This window comes from Brassica oleracea, chromosome C4 (assembly GCF_000695525.1).
Source record: "Brassica oleracea var. oleracea cultivar TO1000 chromosome C4, BOL, whole genome shotgun sequence".
Classification (NCBI taxonomy): domain Eukaryota; kingdom Viridiplantae; phylum Streptophyta; class Magnoliopsida; order Brassicales; family Brassicaceae; genus Brassica; species Brassica oleracea.
Genome location: NC_027751.1, coordinates 46,668,304 through 46,688,603, shown reverse-complemented (window position 1 = coordinate 46,688,603; position 20,300 = coordinate 46,668,304). Strand labels below are relative to the sequence as shown.

The window sequence follows — 20,300 nt, the reverse complement described above, 5'->3', positions numbered from 1 at the left end:
ATCTTTTCTATTTAAATCAATGAAAACAACAAAAAGAGGTAGTCTTAACTACCCAAAGAAAAATGTGTTATTAGTTTGTTTTTGGCAAATTCTCTTTGATTTGAAGAGGGACCTTAATTGGTATCAAATCACATGTTTCTAGATCAACATTGATATCTCTTGGCAAGGGACCTATCAGTGGTATCAGAGCATGTTTTGTTTTTGATCCGGACCACTTTGTGGTATCAAAAACTTTATATTTTTCATCTTCCTTGTTATCGGTATTCTTCATGAATCAACGGTTATCAAGAATCCTCGACGAACGGCCATTCTCAGAATCAACGATCATCGAGATCTATCCAGCGATTTTTTCTTTTTACCATTTTCTTCTTTTCGGGTTTGTTGATCAAGTTCAACATCCTTTCATTTTTTATGGATTAAAATCTGTAATTCTTCCATTGTTTGTCAGGTTTCAAAAAAAAAAATCATATTTCTTTGTCATTTAAAAAAAAAGAAGAAGTTTATTTCCAATAATAAGCCATGGAAACAATTTGGTATTGGTCTTGGTGGATGTATAGCTCGTTGAAAAACATCTACGACTCGAGGAAACAACATGAAAGGACAAGAAGCAATTCAAGTCAAGTTTTCCCCTATTCGACACGAACCTTGAGGACAAGGTTCTTTCCGACGGCCGGAGTATTGATGAGACTACGCTAAACCAAAGTTCAAGGACAGAGTATTATGACTTAGTCTTCAAGTTATTTCCTATGTTTATGCAAATAAAAAGATCACGACTCCACTTCCTGTTATGTAGGAGTAGAGTGATCCACTTTCCCTTTCACGTATTGTAGGAGTTTGCTTCATGTATCTTTTCTATTTAAATCAATGAAAACAACAAAAAGAGGTAGTCTTAACTACCCAAAGAAAAATGTGTTATTAGTTTGTTTTTGGCAAATTCTCTTTGATTTGAAGAGGGACCTTAATTGGTATCAAATCACATGTTTCTAGATCAACATTGATATCTCTTGGCAAGGGACCTATCATCCTCCTCCATGATGTTGATGGTGAAGGCTCCTCCTCCATCGCGGTGCCGACCTCCTCCTGATCCCCCACCATCTAAGCTTCTTTTGGTAGCGTTTGAAACTCTCACTTCCATCATCTCACCTGAACCACCAGATCCTCCAGACTCGTTCTTCGTCCTTGTTCATCGTCTTTGGCTTTTAGCCTCGTTCTCTAGCGACTTCCATAGCGTCTCTCTCGGAACACTTACCCAAGCTTGGGATTTCAAGTCTCCTCTTTCAGATCTAGAGATTAATTCCATTGGTAGTGATGCTTCCCCTAGACCATCGTACCTCTCCAACAAGCCTTGTGAAGGTATTGTCTATGTACCTCTTTGGAACAAATCGTTTTTGAGGAAAGTTCATTGTGATGTCTGCCTGTTGAAACTCTATTTACCTCAGTATGAGGATATTACTCTCTCTTTAACTCTTAGGATGAGATCCAGTTTACCTCTGTATGAGGATGATGAACTCCCTGTTAGCACTCTGCTACCTCGTTATGAGGATGTTCTTCGGACTAGTATCATGTTAGCATTGTTTCATCACGGGTCAGCTTTATGGAGTTTAGGATTGATGAGTATGAGTTTTTCCCCCTTTCCATTGTGGCTTATGGGAAAGAAAAACCTTCTCGTTGGTTTGAGTGGCGTTGTTACAGGGGACATTGTGTTGAAGATGGTTATCTCAAATGCATAAACTATGACCTCACTAGCTCTTTTTTCAGCGAACTTTGATACTGACCTCTTGGCCATGATGGCCCTTAAGACTTTAATGTCTATCCTTTCTGAAATTGTCTGGAACTATCAAGATGCAAAGGATGTTTCTCTAGTGTTGGTGGGATCTTCACTCATGGTTGGAGCTTTGATGCTTTGCTCAGTTCTTCTCAAGGCTAAGGAATTAAGCCTCCTTAGGTTTCATATATTCTCAGGTGTTCTCCATGACGGTAGAAGCCTTGCTACTCTCTTCAATCATCTATCTTTTAGTTTCATTCCTTGTATTGATTATGTCCAGATTGTTTTTTTTTTTGCAAAGACTAACCTTGAATGTATGATTGTTGAAAACTTTGTGTTTTAAGTTATTTGAATGAAAGAAATAGTTGAAAAAAAAAATATTCCTCTGATTTTTAACAAAATATTTAATTTCTGACTTCTGAACTTGTATTTTCCAGAATAACAAATGTGGATAGCCTATGAATAAAAAAGAACTAGGTGCACTTTTGTTGGGATATTTATCAATTTAGATTCCACCGAAAACTATATTAATTATATTGATTTTATATGTTTCTGAAAGTTGGCATTAATTAGATTAAGCATGCCTGTGTATAAATTGTTTCAATTATCTTTTAAAGCAAATAACTTTTGATAATAATGTTTAATGGACAACGACCATTTGACGATGAGTTGGTCCGTACGTAATCGATAAGCCATGCAAGTTCCCATCTGGTTAAATCTTCATTTTAATGTTTGTTTTCATGATCCAACGTTTTCAAGTCGTTATTACGTTAAACTGTTTAATTTATTAGAAAAAAATAATATGGCATAGATTATACTTATACATTATACACATTTTTTTAATCAAAAAATACATTATACACATGTCCTTGGTCTACTACAAAAACATACGGGACAAAACTTATTAACGTACAAAATGAAAAGATATATTGAATCATTTTGTATAATATCGATTAATAACTAGTTCAAGATTAGCAGTTAATACAAGTTCGTTAAACATATAAATTATTGTACGTATTACAAAATATTATATTGAGGAAATGTCTTCGACGATTAATCTAAACGTGATGACGTAATGTAAGCAAGTGTAACTTTTTCTTAATACATAAAACGATAAACTTTTTTTGTAACTTAACATCAACTTTCAATGCGTAGATCTTTCCTAATTATATCTTATCGTTTCCAGAAAAAAGACCTAATATTTCTACAATAATATTATGGTCTGTATAAGGTCTCCACAAAAGCAAAGAGAAATGAATGTGTTCATATTCATTGTACCAGAAAGAAAATAAACGAATCTTACAAATAGAGGCAAATGGAATCGAAACTTAGGGTTTTGAAGTTTCTCCAAAAAGGAAACTGGTCAGATATTGCTTAACAAAGTGGCAAAGGTCTCTCTATTTCTTCTTTTTATTTATTTCTTTTATTTCTGACATAAAATATTCTTAATATTAGTTTATTACTTATTCAAGAAAGGCTCCTTCAAAGAGAAAAAAAAAAAAGAAAACAATAAGACTTAGGAATGTATGATGGAACTAGTTGTGGTCCATACAAGATCTAAGGAATCTAATGATTATAGTCCTTATAAAGAAAAAAGAAACCTCACTCAGTCTCTCTCTATACAAGTTCCATTTCTTCTCCTCCTCCTTTCTTCTTCTGAAATTTGTTTGATTTGGGGCCTTGGGGCTTATTGACCCTCAAACTTTGAAACTTAGTTTTCCAAGTGATAACCTCCATTTATTTTGTAGGTATTAGTATGACTCTCTTTTCTAATTTCATGTTTTGTTTGTCTTTCACTTATTTAATACATATGATAGATTATTAATTGTATTATGTTAATCATGTGTAGTGATGGCATTGGACAAAGTAAAGTGGAGCTCTGTAACGAATAAGATGAGTATAGTCAATAAAGATGACCGGCCTCTAGTTGTTAACAGTGAAGATAGCTTGTATTATTTGCTAATCTAGAACTCAAGTGATATAAAAATTCCCCCGGAAGAGAAAAGTAAAACTTTATCTGTTCCATAATAGATGATCCGTCGAAGAATTTTTGATATTTCAAAATATTTTAGTTTTACTGAAAATGATGTGACCAATGATATTTTATAGATTTTCTAGATGATTAGTTGAATTAGATTTAATTTATATTTTTAATGTTACTTTTAGGTAATAGTATATGTCTTAATTTTTATGCACTGAACTAAAACATCAACTATTTTAAAATAGGAAGAGTACAAGTTCCAATTTAAGATATACTTCCTCCGTTTCATATTAAGTGTCGTTTTAGAGAATTTTTTTCGTTACAAAATAAGTGTCGTTTTCGATTTTCAATGCAAAATATTTTTCTATTGGTTTAAATATGGTTAGGTGTATAGATAATAGTGTTTTTTTATAGGAAATGTACAAAATTAATTGTTTCCTTAATCCGTATGCCGAAACCTAAAACGACGCTTGTAATGAAACAGAGGGAGTATATGTTATGTTTCTTATTTGCAGTCAACAACCCCGATTGTATAAAACTTGAAATATTTTTGCATGAATACTGTTACAAATTATCGCGTTAAAACAATAATCCCTCAGCCGTTTCACCATAAACGACATGCAACCTATTTCTCTAAGATACAAAAATCAAGTTGGTTGACCATCTTAGATATATATCATTTTCACTGTCAAAGTATTTTCTATATTATATGTTTTTATTGTTGAATTTTATGTTTGTAATCAACTGAAGAAATTTTATAGCTATGCATTTAAACTTTGGAAATTAGATAAATTGTTCTTCTAAAATGATGTACTGGGAGATGGCTTTAAAAGACTTGAACTAATTGATAATGGAGCCACTCCGTTTACATACAGCCCAAATCTAGAAAGGCTCAAATGGTTTCGGCTTGACTCGTTTAGCGTTTAACTTGAAATCATACTTGAACTTCATGATCTAAGTTGTTCCTAAAAATAATCTCAAGGGTAAGATGTAGCCAGAGCTTTCTTGTTCTCTTCTTCTAGTTGAGATCGGATTGTTTGTGGAGATGCCAATTTGTTTATGCTGCATATAAAGAGATATTTAAATAAGCAACTCGAAACAAGTATGAAACTGTAAGTATGTGGCATACGATGTAAAACTCACCATACTAGTAAATCACCACTTGTTGATCTTTTCTCATAAATCCATTCCGGGACAAGCTCTTGCATTAAAACAAGTTGTTCTTCAACTTCTTCTGTAAAAGTGTAAGTGAACAAAAACAAACGGTTAGGACATTTTCAAAACGCTATTTGGTTGAGGTGCTTACTTCTGTCGGTAATATCAGAATGACCAGCTATGATCTTGTTCACAAGCTCTTCTTTGGTGAGAATCCAACGCCTTATTGATTGAATCAAGTAATGGATGACGTTGAAAAGTTTAGGCAGGCAAGCAACCATCTTTCTCCTTCTCTTTGCCTCTGAGATTGCTGGATTTGATTCCTCAATAGCTTTCGTCTCTTGTTCTTTAATCTGAAAATAAGCAAAGAGAAGATTAGTTCTCTCTCTCTCTCTCTCAATAAGCAAAGCCAATATCTTAAACTAAAACTGCTAACAAGCAAAATGTAATACCGATTGTCTAAGTTCATCAGGAAGTATGCTGAGGATTTCATCATCATCATCTTCCACTGGTACTTGATCAATATCTGCCACATCCACAGCTTTCTTGTCCTTTGTATAAGAATCAAAGTTCAGCGACCTTGATGAGCTTAGTAAACAACGCCTCGCTAGCTTAAACGGTGGGTCGGTAGAAACATCATCTGGACTTGTATCACCGCTACTTCTTTTCTGAAGACAAGCTGCACTAAAAAGCCGGCTAGGAGTTGAAGCAAATTCAGGTGGAGTTGAAGCAACAATAACTGGTGTGGACTCCATTTTAGCCGGCGTTGAAAGTACACTAGCTGGAGTTGGGGCCAAGTTAACCTTACACAAAGCTGGTCTAGCAAGACTTGAAGTTGGTCCTACGTTAATCTGAGGTTTCACAGGACTTGATGGTACTTTGGAGAAAGATGAAATCAGTCTAGCTGCTGGAATAGAAGCCATCTCTTCCATTAGAGAACTGAATCTCCTAACCTCATCCCTTGAATCTTCATTTGGTTTCCTTCTATTGAACCCCTCTGGAAGCTCTTCCTCCGGAACTTCATCACCCTAAACACACAATCAGTACCTGATCAGAATCACACAATGTAACTTCCAAAACCATTAAAAGAAAGCACTTTTTCTCATCACAGTACCTGAGGATGAGCTTTAACAAAATCTGCAAGCCTTGTCCTGAACACATTCCTCAGCGAAATCTTATTCCTTTCTGATTTCAACTTGTCATTCTCCTCAACTGAATCGGCTTTGAGAGTAACATGAAGATCTGGCTTCATACAGCTAGTTGCTTCATCACGTACCAACACTCTCTTAATCTCAAATTCTCAATAGCCTCTGGCAATATATGCTTTAGTTGAGCCAAGTGACTATAGCAAAACCTCCTGATTATAAAATAGATTACAACAATCAGTGAGACTAGCATGACACGTATGATGATCTAAACCAAAAGGAATGCCTTTCCGTCAAACGCTCGATTTTCCCGGAAACGTTGGAGAATGTCGGCTTGGAGCCTCGCAGCTTCGATAGTAGAATCGAACTTTCTAACGCATCGAAGAGCTTCCCGAGAGCTTCGTACCTGTTGAAATCGAAATCGAGATCTCATCAGTCAAGAACAGTGAGAAACCCTAAGAGGGGGAGATTTAAACTTTACTTCTCCGGGAGCTTCTCTTGATCGGAAGAAGATGAGAACACGAGCTGACGCTTTGCGGATGAAGCCTTATCCACTGGATCTTCAGATCTGCGATGGGATCCAGCGGTTTTGCGGTTCTCTTTCACGGGTGGAGCGACTGATTGGTTTTTGGGTCTAATGAGCGTGTTCTCCGGCGTGTGTAAAGGCAGGGATGATGAATAAGGGTTTACGGTTGACGGCGGATCGAAGAGCTTCTTCTTCGATTTGAACGGAATTGATTTAGAAGATCCCGGTGCAGTCATTGCTCCGGCGAGGTTAGTTATGGAGGAGGCACGGTGCTTCCCGCCAAGTTATGTCGTTCCTTCCCGCGAGATTATGTCCACTGGGTTGAAGCCCATTAGGCCCATAACTTGAAGAAGGTACGGTTCGACCTCCGTTCCCTAAGTTATGAGGCGGGTGTTGTTGGCATGGGCCTAAGAAGAAATTATATACACAAATTTAAATATTAATTATGTACGAAACGTATGAAATCTATAAATTATGTATTAAAATTAAAAATTATAGATTTTGTTGGATAGAAGTTTTGTCTGTAAAAATAATCCCGTTAAAATCTAGTTGATTAGAGGGCTTTCTTCATAAGGTAGTCACATTACATACTACCTGAAGTAGTCTTCTTACAAAACGGGCCGGTGGCCTACTAAAAATAATTGGCCCATAACGAGGATTCTCCATTTGATTGCTTTTAAAGTATATCACATTAAATACTAAAAGTGTCGTATTTGGCTCACTTGTGTTTCTAAAACAGGATCCGACTGAGTGAATAGAAAGTTGGATCTCAATCTGATGGTTGGACCCGGGAACCGGTCACGTAGTCGGATTAGTTCTAATAAATGATTCGACTATAAACCGATTTTAAGTTGTTGAACTGATAAAAACCATTAAAACTATCAAAATCTATAAACCACCTATTTAAACAAAAAACTATTTTGTATTTATAATATTTTATATTTGAAATTTATTTTTATTCTATTTATTTATTATATCTACTAACATTAATTTTAAATTTGTATACTAAAAATATATGAAACCAGTTTATTGAACCAGGTTTGAACCGATCAAATCATATTGAATCGCTGACCTAAATAATTATCCGGTTCAACTTGCTGTCTATGGTTTTAAAAACATTGGCTTCAACCCTAATTTAGCCTCTATATAAAGATCTGATTTTCCTCTTTAATTATCAAAAAGAAAAGAATTTGATTTTTACCTTTTTATTTTTTAAACCTAAGATGTAACAGAGGAACTAGGGGGTAAAAAGAAGGAAGAAGAGAAGAAAAGAGGGACTCGTCGTGATCACGTTTCTTTGGCTAAAGAGTATCTGCAAGACAAGAGAAGAAGAAAGAAAGAAAGCCCAAATCAAGTCCTCCAAGGCATAAAGGATCATTATTTTATATCACTCCTCTTTTCTTCCACGCAAACCCCAATTCCATTCTTCTTCTCCTCCTCCTTCGATCAATTCAATTCAATTCAATTCGCAACTTCTTCATCGAAATTTCCACCGCCTCAAGGAAGGAGAACAAGTCCTGTTGGATTCTCATAGCTGAACTTCGCTTCCTCTCTGCTCTTCCTTTTGTGGGTCGCTCGAAAGGTTTGATCTTTTTTTTTGTTTCTAGTCATCGATAAAGTTTTGATTTTTATTCTTCTTTGAGGAGGAATTAGTTCGTGGGTTTGGAGAAGTTTGTCCTTTTAGCTAATGGGTTTTGGGCGTTGAGGTTTGACGTTTCAGTTTCGTGAAGAATTGTATCGTTCCTGATTGAATCGATGTTAAAAGTAGACAAAGCTCTTCTTCTTCCTTAAGGGAATTGGGTTTGATCAATGAACGTTTTGTTTTGTGCAATGGTTGCTGTCTAGATTGAGTATATGTTTCTCTCCTCTCCTCTGTGTTTGAATGTTTCTTAAATTGCTAAGTACTTGATGAATAAGAAAAGGAAGTTTTTGGATTGAATAGTGATTTTGAGTGTTAAGCAAGGTTAGGTGGGTAGTTTAGCAAGTTATGCCTCAAATTCCCTATCCTTTACTTGACTATGTGTCTCAAGTTATCTCCTTGATGTTTGATGCAGGATCTGTTGCTGCATTCTCGTGAGGGCATTACTTTATTAAAGTTTCCTAGTGGTAACTAAGCGGGGAATGGACTGGTTGTGTTGGCCAATTGTCAGTCTTTACGAATGATGAGTGGGGGGCAAAAACCTCCAAATGTATTCAACTTCTTTAAATGGCAACGCGGTGAGCCCTCATCGTCTTTAACCACTGGATTACTCGATAATGCGTCGCACGAGATTGAGCTGTCCAACTACGGAGGAGTACCAAGCCCTGGTAGCGAGAGCCCGTCGGGGCTTCTCAACGGAGAGAGCCTAAATGTTCAACCCATCGCTGATTTGGATCTCTTCGTCGAGAAGCTCTACAGCTACTACAGAGACAAAGGCCTTTGGTGTATTATCGTGAAGTGGGCTGTTGAGCTTCTGAGTCTCGGCTTCATCATATGCTTCTCTGGGTTCTTCTTGCTGTATGTGGATTGGCGTGGTCTTAAGAACGCGAAATGTGGAATGGATGCAGTTGAATCGGGGACTAAGCCGTGTGATCTTGTGAAAGAAGCTATCCATGAGCACCCTCTATCCCCTTTCACGCTCACAACGGCTATCATTGTTGGGTATTTGGCCCTCTTCTCTCTCTACTGGCTCTTCTGCTTCTTAAGGTTCTTTGCTCAATTGAAGGATACGTTGGACTTCCGGCACTTTTATTACAACAGGTTAGTTGGAAAGAGGCAACATGTCATAAACAGTTTAGACCATAACCTTTTTTTCTTATTGTGTTTGTAAATTTTTGCAGCCTTCATGTCACAGACAACGAGATCCTGACTATGCCATGGGAAACAGTACTTGAAAAGGTTGTTCAGTTACAAAGCTCACAGCGTCTTTGTGTGGTGAAGGATCTTTCAGCTCATGATATTATAATGCGCCTTATGCGGAAAGAAAACTACTTGATTGGTATACTCAACAAAGGTTTGCTCTCTTTCCCAATCTCCCATTGGATCCCTGGTGCTGGTCCATTAGTCAAAACAACCCCAGATGGGACACAACATCACCTCGTATTGACAAAGACCCTTGAGTGGACCCTGAACTGGTGCATATTGCAGAGCATGTTTGACTGGTATATGCTATTCTCTAATCTAATTGGAAAACTGCTTTCAAAGTAACATTGTAGATTTAAGGTTTTATGAGCTACTAAAGCGATAAAGTGATAGTTTTGTGTTGTAGAGGAATGTAATGAAGATGACAGTTTCAGTTTTCATGGGCTGAGAATTGTCCGTTTTTTTCTAATTCAGGCGTTTTGATTCTGCAGCAATTTTCGTGTAAGAAGGGACTTTGTATCAAACCCTGAAACACTGAAGAAACGGCTGTTTGTGGTTGGGCTTGCTATGCTTCTGCTGTCACCATTTCTTGTCATCTTCATGTTGGTGTATCTATTCCTAAGGCATGCTGAGCAGTTCTACAATCATCCAAGTACTGCATCCTCTAGAAGATGGTCCAATTTGTCTAGATGGCTCTTCAGAGAGTTCAATGAGGTTAGTTAGTTACCTTCTCTCAAACTGCTTCAGTGTTGTTGCCTTCTCTAATCTGTTTGTTTTCTGCAACAGGTTGACCATTTGTTCAAGCATAGGATTAACAGCAGTGCAGAACACGCGTCCCAATATCTGAATCAATTCCCCTCGCCTATCATCTCCATCATTGCAAAGTTCGTCTCGTTTGTGTCTGGCGGCTTTGCGGCTGTGTTAATCATCATTGCGTTTCTCGAAGAATCTCTTCTAGAGGGACATGTAAGAAAAATCCTAAAGACACAAATAGCATTTAGTAGATTCATACATTGTTGATGTTTGTTCTGGTATGCTACTTGTGTAGATATTCGGTCGCAATTTGTTCTGGTATGCTGCTGTGTTTGGAACTATTACAGCCATTAGCCGAGCTGCTATTTCGGATGAACTTTTGGTCCTCGACCCCGTGGGAACTATGGCTGCGGTGGTGCAACACACTCACTATATGCCTAAGAGATGGCGTGGTAAGGAGAACAAAGATGATGTCCGTTTGGAGTTAGAGACTCTGTTTCAGGTATTATGTTAAACATGATCTTGTTTCCTTTCTGGATAAATGATTCTTAAATGGAAATTTATTCACTGCAGTATACTGGAATGATGTTGCTGGAGGAGATAGCTTCCATTTTCATAACACCGTTTTTGCTGATGTTTGTCGTGCCAAAGGTATAACATCTCGTCATTTGCGTCAGTGTGTAAAGATCCCACATTGCTATTGAGAAGTTCTAACACATTATGAGTTACACTTTGCAGCGGGTTGATGATATACTGCAATTCATAAGGGATTTCACAGTTGATATTGAAGGTGTAGGCAACGTTTGCAGGTTGGCTTCTAAAGAATTGTTTGATCTTTCCCGCAAAAAAAAAAAAAAACACTTTATAATCTTTTGGCTTATTCCGCTTGCAGCTTTAGTGCTTTTGACTTTGAGAACCATGGGAATGCTAAGTATGGTTCACCTCGTAATGTATCTCGTGAGAACAGAAGCTCTCAGGGGAAAATGGAGAAGTCATTCTTGAGGTCTGAACCTTCATTTTCATTTGAAACCTCTCAGTGTTATCTCCTCTCTCTCTCTCTCTCTCTTTCTAAACAATAAATTGTTTTAATCTGTTTTGCAGTTTCCAGAGTAGTTACCCTTCTTGGGAATCAGATTCTCTCGGGAAGCAGTTTCTATCCAATCTCAGAGCTTTCCGGGACCGAAAGCTTCAAGAAATAAACGCAAGACACACATTCTCTCCTAGCAGGGCGTGGCGTGAAGCTCCTATCTTTCGTCCTGGTCATATAGATAATAACAGCGTTTTATACAGAGAAGCTCCGAGAAATCCACGCAATCACGTTGACTCCATGTGGCTGATTGATTCAGATCAGAGGAATCACCCTTATCTTCTTGACTGGTACTACACTTCTCAGCCTCACAACAGAACCGATCATCACCCGGTAGAGAGAGTAGTGAACGAGCTCTTGACTCCAAATCTAGACGGTGTGGACTGTTGGCCTCCTAACCTGGGAGTCCGTGGTGGAGATATGGAAGCAAGCACGTCGGGCCAGTTCTTCAGAGATAGCATTCTGCGCCACAACCAAGATGGAGAAGAAAACTATGGGCATCATCATCCTCTTGATGGTAGGAGTCAGTGGTGGGGAAGAGGAGACGGTTCTTCTCACAATGGTGCATCTCATCCCGCAGCGGCTAATAGCTTCATCGAGCCGCCTGATTTCATAAACCCGTACACAGCGAGAAACTTGTTAGACAACTCGTGGGAAGGAAGAAGCATTGAAGAGGAGGAGGAAGAAGAAGGTTTAGATTGGGGAGATGATGCAAGAAGGAATTTGTCAAGAACTACATTCATGGATGACGATGATGATGATGTTGAAGGTGGGATTGGTCTCCATTTCGGTGATGTATATAGCTCAAGACCTCATGAAACTTCAACATCAAGCTTAGGGTGAACAACTATGAATTTTTTGGATTCAAAGTTGTTTCTTTTTTTTCTTTGTTTTAGTGGTGATTGATTATGGAAAGATAAAGAGATGCTTGTTAAAAGTTTTCTCTTGGACCTTGAAAAGATGTGGGGAATAATAACATTTTTTTTCTTTTCTTTTTCTATGTTTCAATCTAACATTTCATGCAATTCTTTATTGTTGTATTATTGTATATAAATGTTCGTTTAATAGTGCTTCCTTAAGAAAAAAGAAATGACTGTTGTATTGTATTATAGGATTTTAATGATAAAACTTTCCAGCTAATTTAAAATCAAAAAATCTTTTTAATTTTTTTTTTAACCTAGAAATTTTCAATTTGAAGTATTTCATTTTCTGTTAAACTAAAAGACAATAAAATTAATTATCGTTTTCTTTAATCAAAAATACTATAATCAATAATATTTTCAAGTTTATATGATGAGATTTCTTCTATTCTATAATAATCTATGCTTAAAATTTGTATTTTTTTTTTTAAATATAAATTTTATATTTTTATAAAAACCATTGTTTGTTTATCTATTTCATCAATATTAATTAAAGATAATTATGCCATTAAATACTATTTTTGAAGTTACAAAGAAATTATTTTGGTATTATATATTTATTTTTCTGTATTTTAAAATGGGCAAATCTCTAAAATAGCATTTTTTTAAGTTTATGTCACAAAAATAGTTTTCAAAAAATAAAATGACCAAAATAGCATTTTATCTTTTGAAAAATTTAATTTTTTTTTTATTTTTCAAAATTTGAAATCTTATCCCAAAAACCCACTCTCCAACTCTAAACCCTAAATCCTAAACCCTAAACCCTAAATCCTAAACTCCACCCCTTAACTCTAAACCCTAAACCCCACCACTAAACTCTAAACCCTAAACCCTAAACTCTGAACCCTAAACCCTAAACTCTAAATCCTAAACTCAGCCGCTTGACTCTAAACCCTAATGTCTAAATTAATTTACCATTGGAGTATAAGTGTATATTTATCTCTTTTGATAAAACATTAAGTGCTATTTTGGTCTTTTTTTATTTTTAGACGCTATATTTGTGACAAAAACTTTTTTAGTGCTATATAGTCATTTTCTCTTTTAAAAAAGTTGAAAACTCTATTTTTATGGAATGAATAAAACAATTAAAAGATTTTTATACGATTGAAAATTAGCTGAGGTTTTATAACTAAAAGTAAAACCCTAAGATATTAGAGAGGGTTTTTGCGACGCCATTTCTCAGAGCTCCGCCATGAAAAGTCTCTCAATCTCCCTAATCCGTCGCCTCCAATTCCACAAATTCAAACCAATCCCACCGCTACTCCGGCTAATCTACATCTCCGATGCTCCTGCTTCTTCTTCATCTCTCCTCTCCTCACCACGCGAAATCTCCACTTCCTCCCCGACCCTCAACAACAACCACTTCTTCTATAACCCATGCCGAAACCTAACCACCCACGTCGAAGACCCGCCGGAGACTCCAATAGACCAGGAAAAACTCGATCTCGAAGAAGCCTTCGAGTCAGCGACCACCACCGACGAAATGGTCCGTCTGTTCAAGCAGATGGAGCTAACCTTCGAAGGCAACGAGCTAGGCCTATCCGCTCTCAAGCTAGGTCTCCACCTCGATCGAGAAGGCGACGATCCCGAAACGGTCCTCTCTTACGCAACCAAAGCTCTCAGATCGTTCGATGTAGATAGTAAACCGAATCTCCTAACCGCCATGGCTTTGCAGCTCATGGGATCCGCTAATTACGGTTTAAAACGGTTTAGCGACGGTTTGGGTTACTTAAACAGAGCGAACCGGATTCTCGTTAAGTTAGAGAAGGACGGAGACTGCGTGGTTGAAGACGTTAGGCCGGTTCTCCACGCGGTCCACCTCGAGCTCGCGAACGTCAAGAACGCTATGGGGAGGAGAGAGGAAGCGATTGAGAATCTGAAGAAGAGCTTGGAGATCAAAGAGATGGCTTTCGAGGAAGATAGCAAAGAGATGGGCGCGGCGAATCGTAGTCTTGCTGATGCCTATGTTGCGGTTTTGAATTTTAACGAGGCGTTGCCTTACGCGTTGAAGGCGTTGGAGATTCATAAGAAGGAGCTGGGGAGTAACTCTGCTGAAGTGGCGCAGGATAGGAGAGTTCTCGGAGTGATCTACAGTGGCTTAGAGCAGCATGACAAGGCCTTGGAGCAGAATAGGTTGTCTCAGAGGGTGCTGAAGAATTGGGGGATGAAAGGGGAGCTGATCCGCGCGGAGATCGATGCTGCTAACATGAAGGTTGCGTTGGGGAGGTATGATGAAGCTATAGATGTGTTGAGGAGGGTTGTGGAGGGGACTGATGAAGGGAGTGAGATGAGGGGGATGGTGTTTATATCGATGTCCAAGGCTTTGGTGAATCAGCAGAAGTTTGCTGAGTCGAAGAAGTGTTTGGAGATGGCTTGCGAGATTCTGGAGAAGAAGGAAGGTTCTTCCCCTGTTGAAGTGGCTGAGGCCTACTCCGAGGTGGCGATGCAGTACGAGTCGATGAACGAGTTTGAAGTAGCGATTTCGTTGCTGCAGAAGACGCTGGGGATACTGGAGAGGCTGCCTCAGGAGCAGCACTCGGAAGGGAGCGTCGCGGCTAGGATTGGTTGGTTGCTTTTATTCTCCGGTAGAGTCTCTCAAGCCGTTCCTTATTTGGAAAGCGCGGCGGAGAGGTTGAAGGAGAGCTTTGGTGCTAAACATTTTGGAGTTGGATATGTTTATAATAATCTCGGCGCTGCGTATTTGGAACTGGGGAGACCTCAGTCCGCTGCTCAGATGTTTGCTGTTGCTAAAGACATTATGGATGTTTCGCTTGGTCCGAACCATGTTGATTCGATCGATGCTTGTCAGAATCTTTCAAAGGCTTATGCCGGAATGGGAAAGTAAGTGGATTTATTGTTTAAACACAATGATGTTCTTGTGTTGTAAGAGTGTTTTTAATGTCTTTGAACATTTTTTGCAGCTATAGCCTTGCAGTGGAGTTTCAGCAGCAAGTAATCAAAGCTTGGGATAACCATGGAGATAGCGCGAAAGATGAATTGAAAGAAGCCAAAAGGCTTTTCGAGGAGTTGCGGTTGAAGGCTCGTGGTGGCGTTTCAACAGATAAGGTTCCTACAAAGGCTTTACCTTTGCCTAAGAAGTGAGCTTTGTGTGGTTCTTTTTTTTTAACCTAAGATATTGAGCTTTGAAGTCTCTTTGTTACAAAAAGACACGAAGAGACACGACGTGTCATAATCTCTAAAACTAGCTCTATCTTGTGCGAGAGCGCAAGTAGAACCAGATCTTCTTTTTTTTTTTTTTTTTTTCCATCAAAGAACAATAGTAGAGTTAGGACAAGTAATTAAGAAGCCTTACTGCTTCGTAGCAGCCTAATATCTATACTTGTTTGCCAACAAATACCTATACTATTTTGAATTAGACACTGTTTCAGAAAACCGGTGACATAGAATCAACACAAAACATAGTAGAACTTTTTTTGGAATACCGCATGTAAACTTGTCAGCTGTTGTATTTTTGCTCTTGCTATATGTTGGATTGTAAAATTAAGAACGAACTATTTGTCGTTGAAATTCAACCAAGTAAAATTGAAAACCTTTTTTTGCATCGGTGTAGATACAATCTTGGCTAGTTGATAAAAATCTGTTGCAGATACCGGTTTTCATGTAATTCATTGTCCACATCAAAGTTCATTTTACTATGTTAGGATCACTCTAGTGAGCTGACGCATGTCATTCATTTATATAGTGAGCTTTGTGAACTCTCTCATCATTAAGAACAAAAGGAAAAACTAATGGTGAAATTTAACTAGTACATTTTGCTTTTCGTCATATCATTCATATATTCATATCGCGTCTGTAGAATTTCATGTGTTTAACTAGCTACTTCAGTCAATAAGTTACCTCATTTTTTTCTTGAACGTTACTCCTTCGAATTACAAATATTCATGTTTTTGTGGTTGTTTCCATACTATTCGATTTCAAACTCATGTACTTGACAAAATATATGTTGCTTTTGAAGTCGTTTTTTCTCCGTCTCGGATCCAACTGCGCTAAATGGTCCTTAGTCCACAAAGGCTGATATTTTTTTAGGTTTAGCTAATCTCAACGATGGTCCTAATTTACATCCCTGATGGTAAATTAATTAGTTAAACCAGAAAATAAAGAATCAGTCTTAGTCAGCCAGACGCATACTTAATCGAAAATTTGAATTCTATGAATATTCAAACACCAAATATATATATATATATATATATATCTGAAAAATATACATCCACCAATTTATAGTGTCTATATCTCTACCCAAGTTTACATAATGTAATTTCTTTATTCAATATCGGTTAATTTTAAGATTTTGAAACTATAGACAATTTAATAAGAATTTTCATAAAGTTTTATTTTTAACAATTTGGAATGTGCTATATATATATATATATAGTTTTATGTATTATAATTTTTGAAATTTAACAATTTTAAGATCAATGATTAATTTGACATATGCCATGCCATGTCTTTGCGGATCCAAACCAGTAAACCAATTGTAAAACAAAAAGATAACAATTGATATTAGAGTCAACTTGAGGTATATATTAATCAGACCCAACAAGTCTATAATCTTTAAGTTTAACGTAACATTATTGACCCTAGCCCCATGTGTTTTTTTCTTCTTCTTTCGCTTCTTTAGATTTAACTGAAAAATCCTAGTCATATGACCAATTGCAAATTGATGAAATAATTTTTGAACTTCTATCCAAAAGCATAATCAGACCCGCTGAAATGTTATTTTGTTAATTTAAATTTATCACGATTTCGCTTTTGAATGTTTTATCCACTTTTAAACTGATATACAATTAAAAATTGCAAAAAAAAAAATTTATAATTTGCGGCCTTTAAGCAAAAGAATTGCGGCCACCAGCGTGTAACGATGAATATATGATTTGACTGATACGGAAGAATAACAAACTAATGATTCGGATACAGTTGCTTAGAAACTCTTCACGCCGCCTCTCTTTTGCATATATCTAATTAGTTTATAGTATGTTCATCAGATCTGTTTCAACTTTAATATGCTTTTCACTTTTATATTAGTACAAAGAATGCAATAGAAAAAGATTCCAGATTTTTTTGCTCATGTGACTGATGAATAAGTCGTGACAAAGTTAATAGACACGTGCGGTAAATGAAGATGCATGCACTTGCTCAATTTCTCCTGCTTTCAAGTTTCAACGAATAAAATGCTTGAATAAGAAGAGAATATTGCATTCTTTGTGACAAAAAAAGAAGAAGAGAATGTTCTCGATCTTTCTGAAACCTATTTACGTAATAGTAGTATTTTGTTTTGAGTTTAATATATTTTTATTTATTTGCCATTCAGTAAAAAAAAATAGTGAGAGAAAAGTGAATTATCATATTAAGTTGGATGGTAAAAAATTATTATATACCATTCCCGTATTTTCTTAGAATTTCTTTTTCCTGTAAAATACAAATAATACGGTTAATCTGCAATGTACAACCATGAAACAGAATAACAGATTGCATATCTGTTAAAAATATTTCTTCCGTTCCTAAAAGATCAATATTCTACGGAAAACTTTTGTTTCAAAAAGATACATATTTTATATTTTCCAATGTATTTTTTTGTCAATTAATAATGAGAAATTGTGAAGTTCAAAACATTAATTGCATTTCTGAAAATTTTATTAATTTAAAAATATAGGAAATATAAAATTACAAAAAAACTATGTATTTATAGCTAATTTTTAATATGTTTTATTAAAAAGTGTGAAAATTCTAAAACCTGATTTATAAACTAACTTTTGATGATACTTTAGGCAAATTAATAAACTATTTTTCCTCTATCACTATATATAAGACAGTTTCAAATGTGAAATTGGTAGCACTAAAAACAATTCTCATAACCGTGTGAGATTTACCATACTTGGATAACTTATATAATTTGTAAACGTGCTTATTATACACTCCAGATTATAGTCCTTCATTTTAGTAGCACTATATAAGAAAAGAAACTATGTATAGGTCATATATTCAAACCGCCCAGTTGAATAAAACTGGCCTAACATATATTAACGGTATCACTGGCTGGCAACAATGAGAAGAAATTATCATCTAGATGGTTATGTGTAATTATATAATAATTGAGTTTTGAATAATTCAAATAAGGTCAAGTGAAGATTAAATAAAAGCTGTTCGAATTAGGCCTCGTGGGTATTGATTTCTCTCAAGTTGAAATTTGTCGGAAATATTAGAAAAGCATGTATAGTTAAGTTCATCGTCATTATTTAGTCTATTAATAATCTGTTATATTTTCTTTTATTTGAAGTGGGAATTATTTGTCTATTTTATTTTGGAACATATAGATACATGCATGTTCCAGTGAGATGGTTAATTTAAATAAGTTCATTGGATGACTAATATCATGAAAACATAGAAAATAACATTGTACCATTTATATTCAATAAGTCTATTATGTACATTACATAGAATTACATCTAACATTTTAAACAGTTAATATGATGTAAAAAACAGTTGGTAATTTGTATTTTTGTAACCTTTAGACTGTGGGTGAACTAGGTGATTTCCAGTGAGTTAATTCTTTATAATTTATCTATTAAAAATATTTATATCTCAGTTCTTAATATAAAATGTGTACTTCGATGATAAAATATATGGTAATTTTTTCTTTTTTTATAAAAGGTTTATATGGTAAATTGGTAATGTTTCATGTTCAGAAACATTTATATATAGATGCTTTAAAAACATTTATAGATACTCTACTAAATACATGTATCTGAAACAAACACTAAGGAGAATTACTTAATGTTTTAGTTACATACTTACATCTATAACCAGTTATTTTGGCAAGATTAGTAGAATAACGAACTTGAGTTGCCACTGGAGGTAAATGACCAAAAACAGGATCGCAAGATGTTAGTATATTAACCACCCATAGGTGGTCAAGTTCTTGAAAAGTTCCAGTAAACTAATCAATCCGGGTTCAAAACAACTCTGCAACACTAAACATGTGTGATCAGCAGTAATGGAGCCACATTGTGTGAGAGGGGGGAAGGCATCTGCCTCAATAATTTTTTAAAAAATCATGTAAGACATCGAATTAATCAGTATGCCCTTTTATTTGTAGCAAATATACCGCTAATTCATTGAACTATTTCACTAAACATGTGTGATCAGCAGTAATGGAGCCACATTGTGTGCGAGGGGGGAAGGGCATCTGCCCCAATAATTTTTCAAAAATTCATGTAAGACATCGAATAAATCAGTATGCCCTTTTATTTGTAGAAAATATACCGCTAATTCATATTTACTTATGCTCCCCCCCCCCCCCCCAGCGACATGGATCTCTATTTTCCACTGCAAACAACCAAATTTATATAGCGTTGATGGACATGTCTCCAAAGAATTAGTCGTTGGGTCTTGAGTCACCCAATAATATTATCAAAAAGTAATATTAATATCAGCTTAAAAAATATTAGTTTTACATAGTGGCAGTACTACTACTTATTTTCAACATAATTATTTGTTTATTTTGTAGTAATATTCTCAATAGTCATATAACAGCATTACAACTTTAACTGCTTGATTTATGTTTTACTTAAATATGAGAAACTAAGAATAATGTATTTAAGATTATAATATTAGCATAAATCTATTTTCACTTTTACAGAATTGATTCATTATTTATTTGTAAAAAAAAATAATTCGTTAATTACCATAAATATGTATAGCAAAGGTAGGTTGATATGGTTTATGTTATTTAGAAAAAACCGAAAATACTAATTTGATAACATTATTTACAATAGATGCTTTACAATATATATATATATATATATATATATATATATAAATATATATTATTTTCCAGTTCTGTATACATAGTTTTTGAACTTTCAATAATTTTCTATATATAGTTATTATTCGTTTTAATTTGTCATCATTTTATTTATTTATCAAAAATGTAAGAAAAAAATAATTAAAGCAAGATTGAAATCGTATTTTTAAATAATAATGTATATAAAAATATAAAATATCTATTATTAAAAATAGAGCAAATTTAGATATAGTACCACGCTATATAGATCTAAGGTATAACATCAAAATAACAAATCTTTCTTACTGTTATTTTTTTTTTTGGA

General features: G+C 35.6%; 3 protein-coding genes and 1 pseudogene across 3 annotated transcripts; 3 read left to right on the top strand and 1 right to left on the bottom strand.

Moving 5' to 3' along the window:
• Nucleotides 1-1,040: 1,040 nt before the first annotated feature.
• Nucleotides 1,041-1,730, top strand: LOC106339056 (putative transmembrane protein At3g54730). Its single transcript, XM_013777885.1, has one exon. It carries the CDS (start codon nucleotides 1,041-1,043, stop codon nucleotides 1,728-1,730), a length of 690 nt encoding a protein of 229 aa, XP_013633339.1.
• A 2,791-nt stretch (nucleotides 1,731-4,521) lies between these two features.
• On the bottom strand, nucleotides 4,522-6,849 carry LOC106339836 (annotated as a pseudogene).
• A 992-nt stretch (nucleotides 6,850-7,841) lies between these two features.
• Nucleotides 7,842-12,321, top strand: LOC106342569 (autophagy-related protein 9). Its single transcript, XM_013781541.1, has 10 exons — nucleotides 7,842-8,154; nucleotides 8,627-9,312; nucleotides 9,393-9,713; nucleotides 9,906-10,128; nucleotides 10,201-10,380; nucleotides 10,463-10,669; nucleotides 10,741-10,818; nucleotides 10,906-10,976; nucleotides 11,060-11,170; nucleotides 11,269-12,321. The coding sequence occupies exons 2-10, from the start codon at nucleotides 8,732-8,734 to the stop codon at nucleotides 12,095-12,097; spliced, it is 2,601 nt and encodes an 866-aa protein (XP_013636995.1). The 5' UTR covers nucleotides 7,842-8,154; nucleotides 8,627-8,731; the 3' UTR covers nucleotides 12,098-12,321.
• A 964-nt stretch (nucleotides 12,322-13,285) lies between these two features.
• On the top strand, nucleotides 13,286-15,428 carry LOC106336905. Its single transcript, XM_013775880.1, has 2 exons — nucleotides 13,286-15,015; nucleotides 15,096-15,428. Exons 1-2 carry the CDS (start codon nucleotides 13,367-13,369, stop codon nucleotides 15,274-15,276), a joined length of 1,830 nt encoding a protein of 609 aa, XP_013631334.1. The 5' UTR covers nucleotides 13,286-13,366; the 3' UTR covers nucleotides 15,277-15,428.
• Nucleotides 15,429-20,300: the final 4,872 nt, after the last annotated feature.

Excerpts from the sequence above, each read along its gene's own strand:
- LOC106336905 (XM_013775880.1), top strand. The coding sequence starts at position 13,367 with ATGAAAAGTCTCTCAATCTCCCTAATCCGTCGCCTCCAATTCCACAAA. Across the intron at positions 15,016-15,095 it reads GCTTATGCCGGAATGGGAAA|CTATAGCCTTGCAGTGGAGT; the intron begins GTAAGTGGATTT and ends CATTTTTTGCAG.
- LOC106339056 (XM_013777885.1), top strand. The coding sequence starts at position 1,041 with ATGGTGAAGGCTCCTCCTCCATCGCGGTGCCGACCTCCTCCTGATCCC.
- LOC106342569 (XM_013781541.1), top strand. The coding sequence starts at position 8,732 with ATGATGAGTGGGGGGCAAAAACCTCCAAATGTATTCAACTTCTTTAAA. Across the intron at positions 9,313-9,392 it reads CGGCACTTTTATTACAACAG|CCTTCATGTCACAGACAACG; the intron begins GTTAGTTGGAAA and ends AAATTTTTGCAG. Across the intron at positions 10,381-10,462 it reads AATCTCTTCTAGAGGGACAT|ATATTCGGTCGCAATTTGTT; the intron begins GTAAGAAAAATC and ends CTACTTGTGTAG.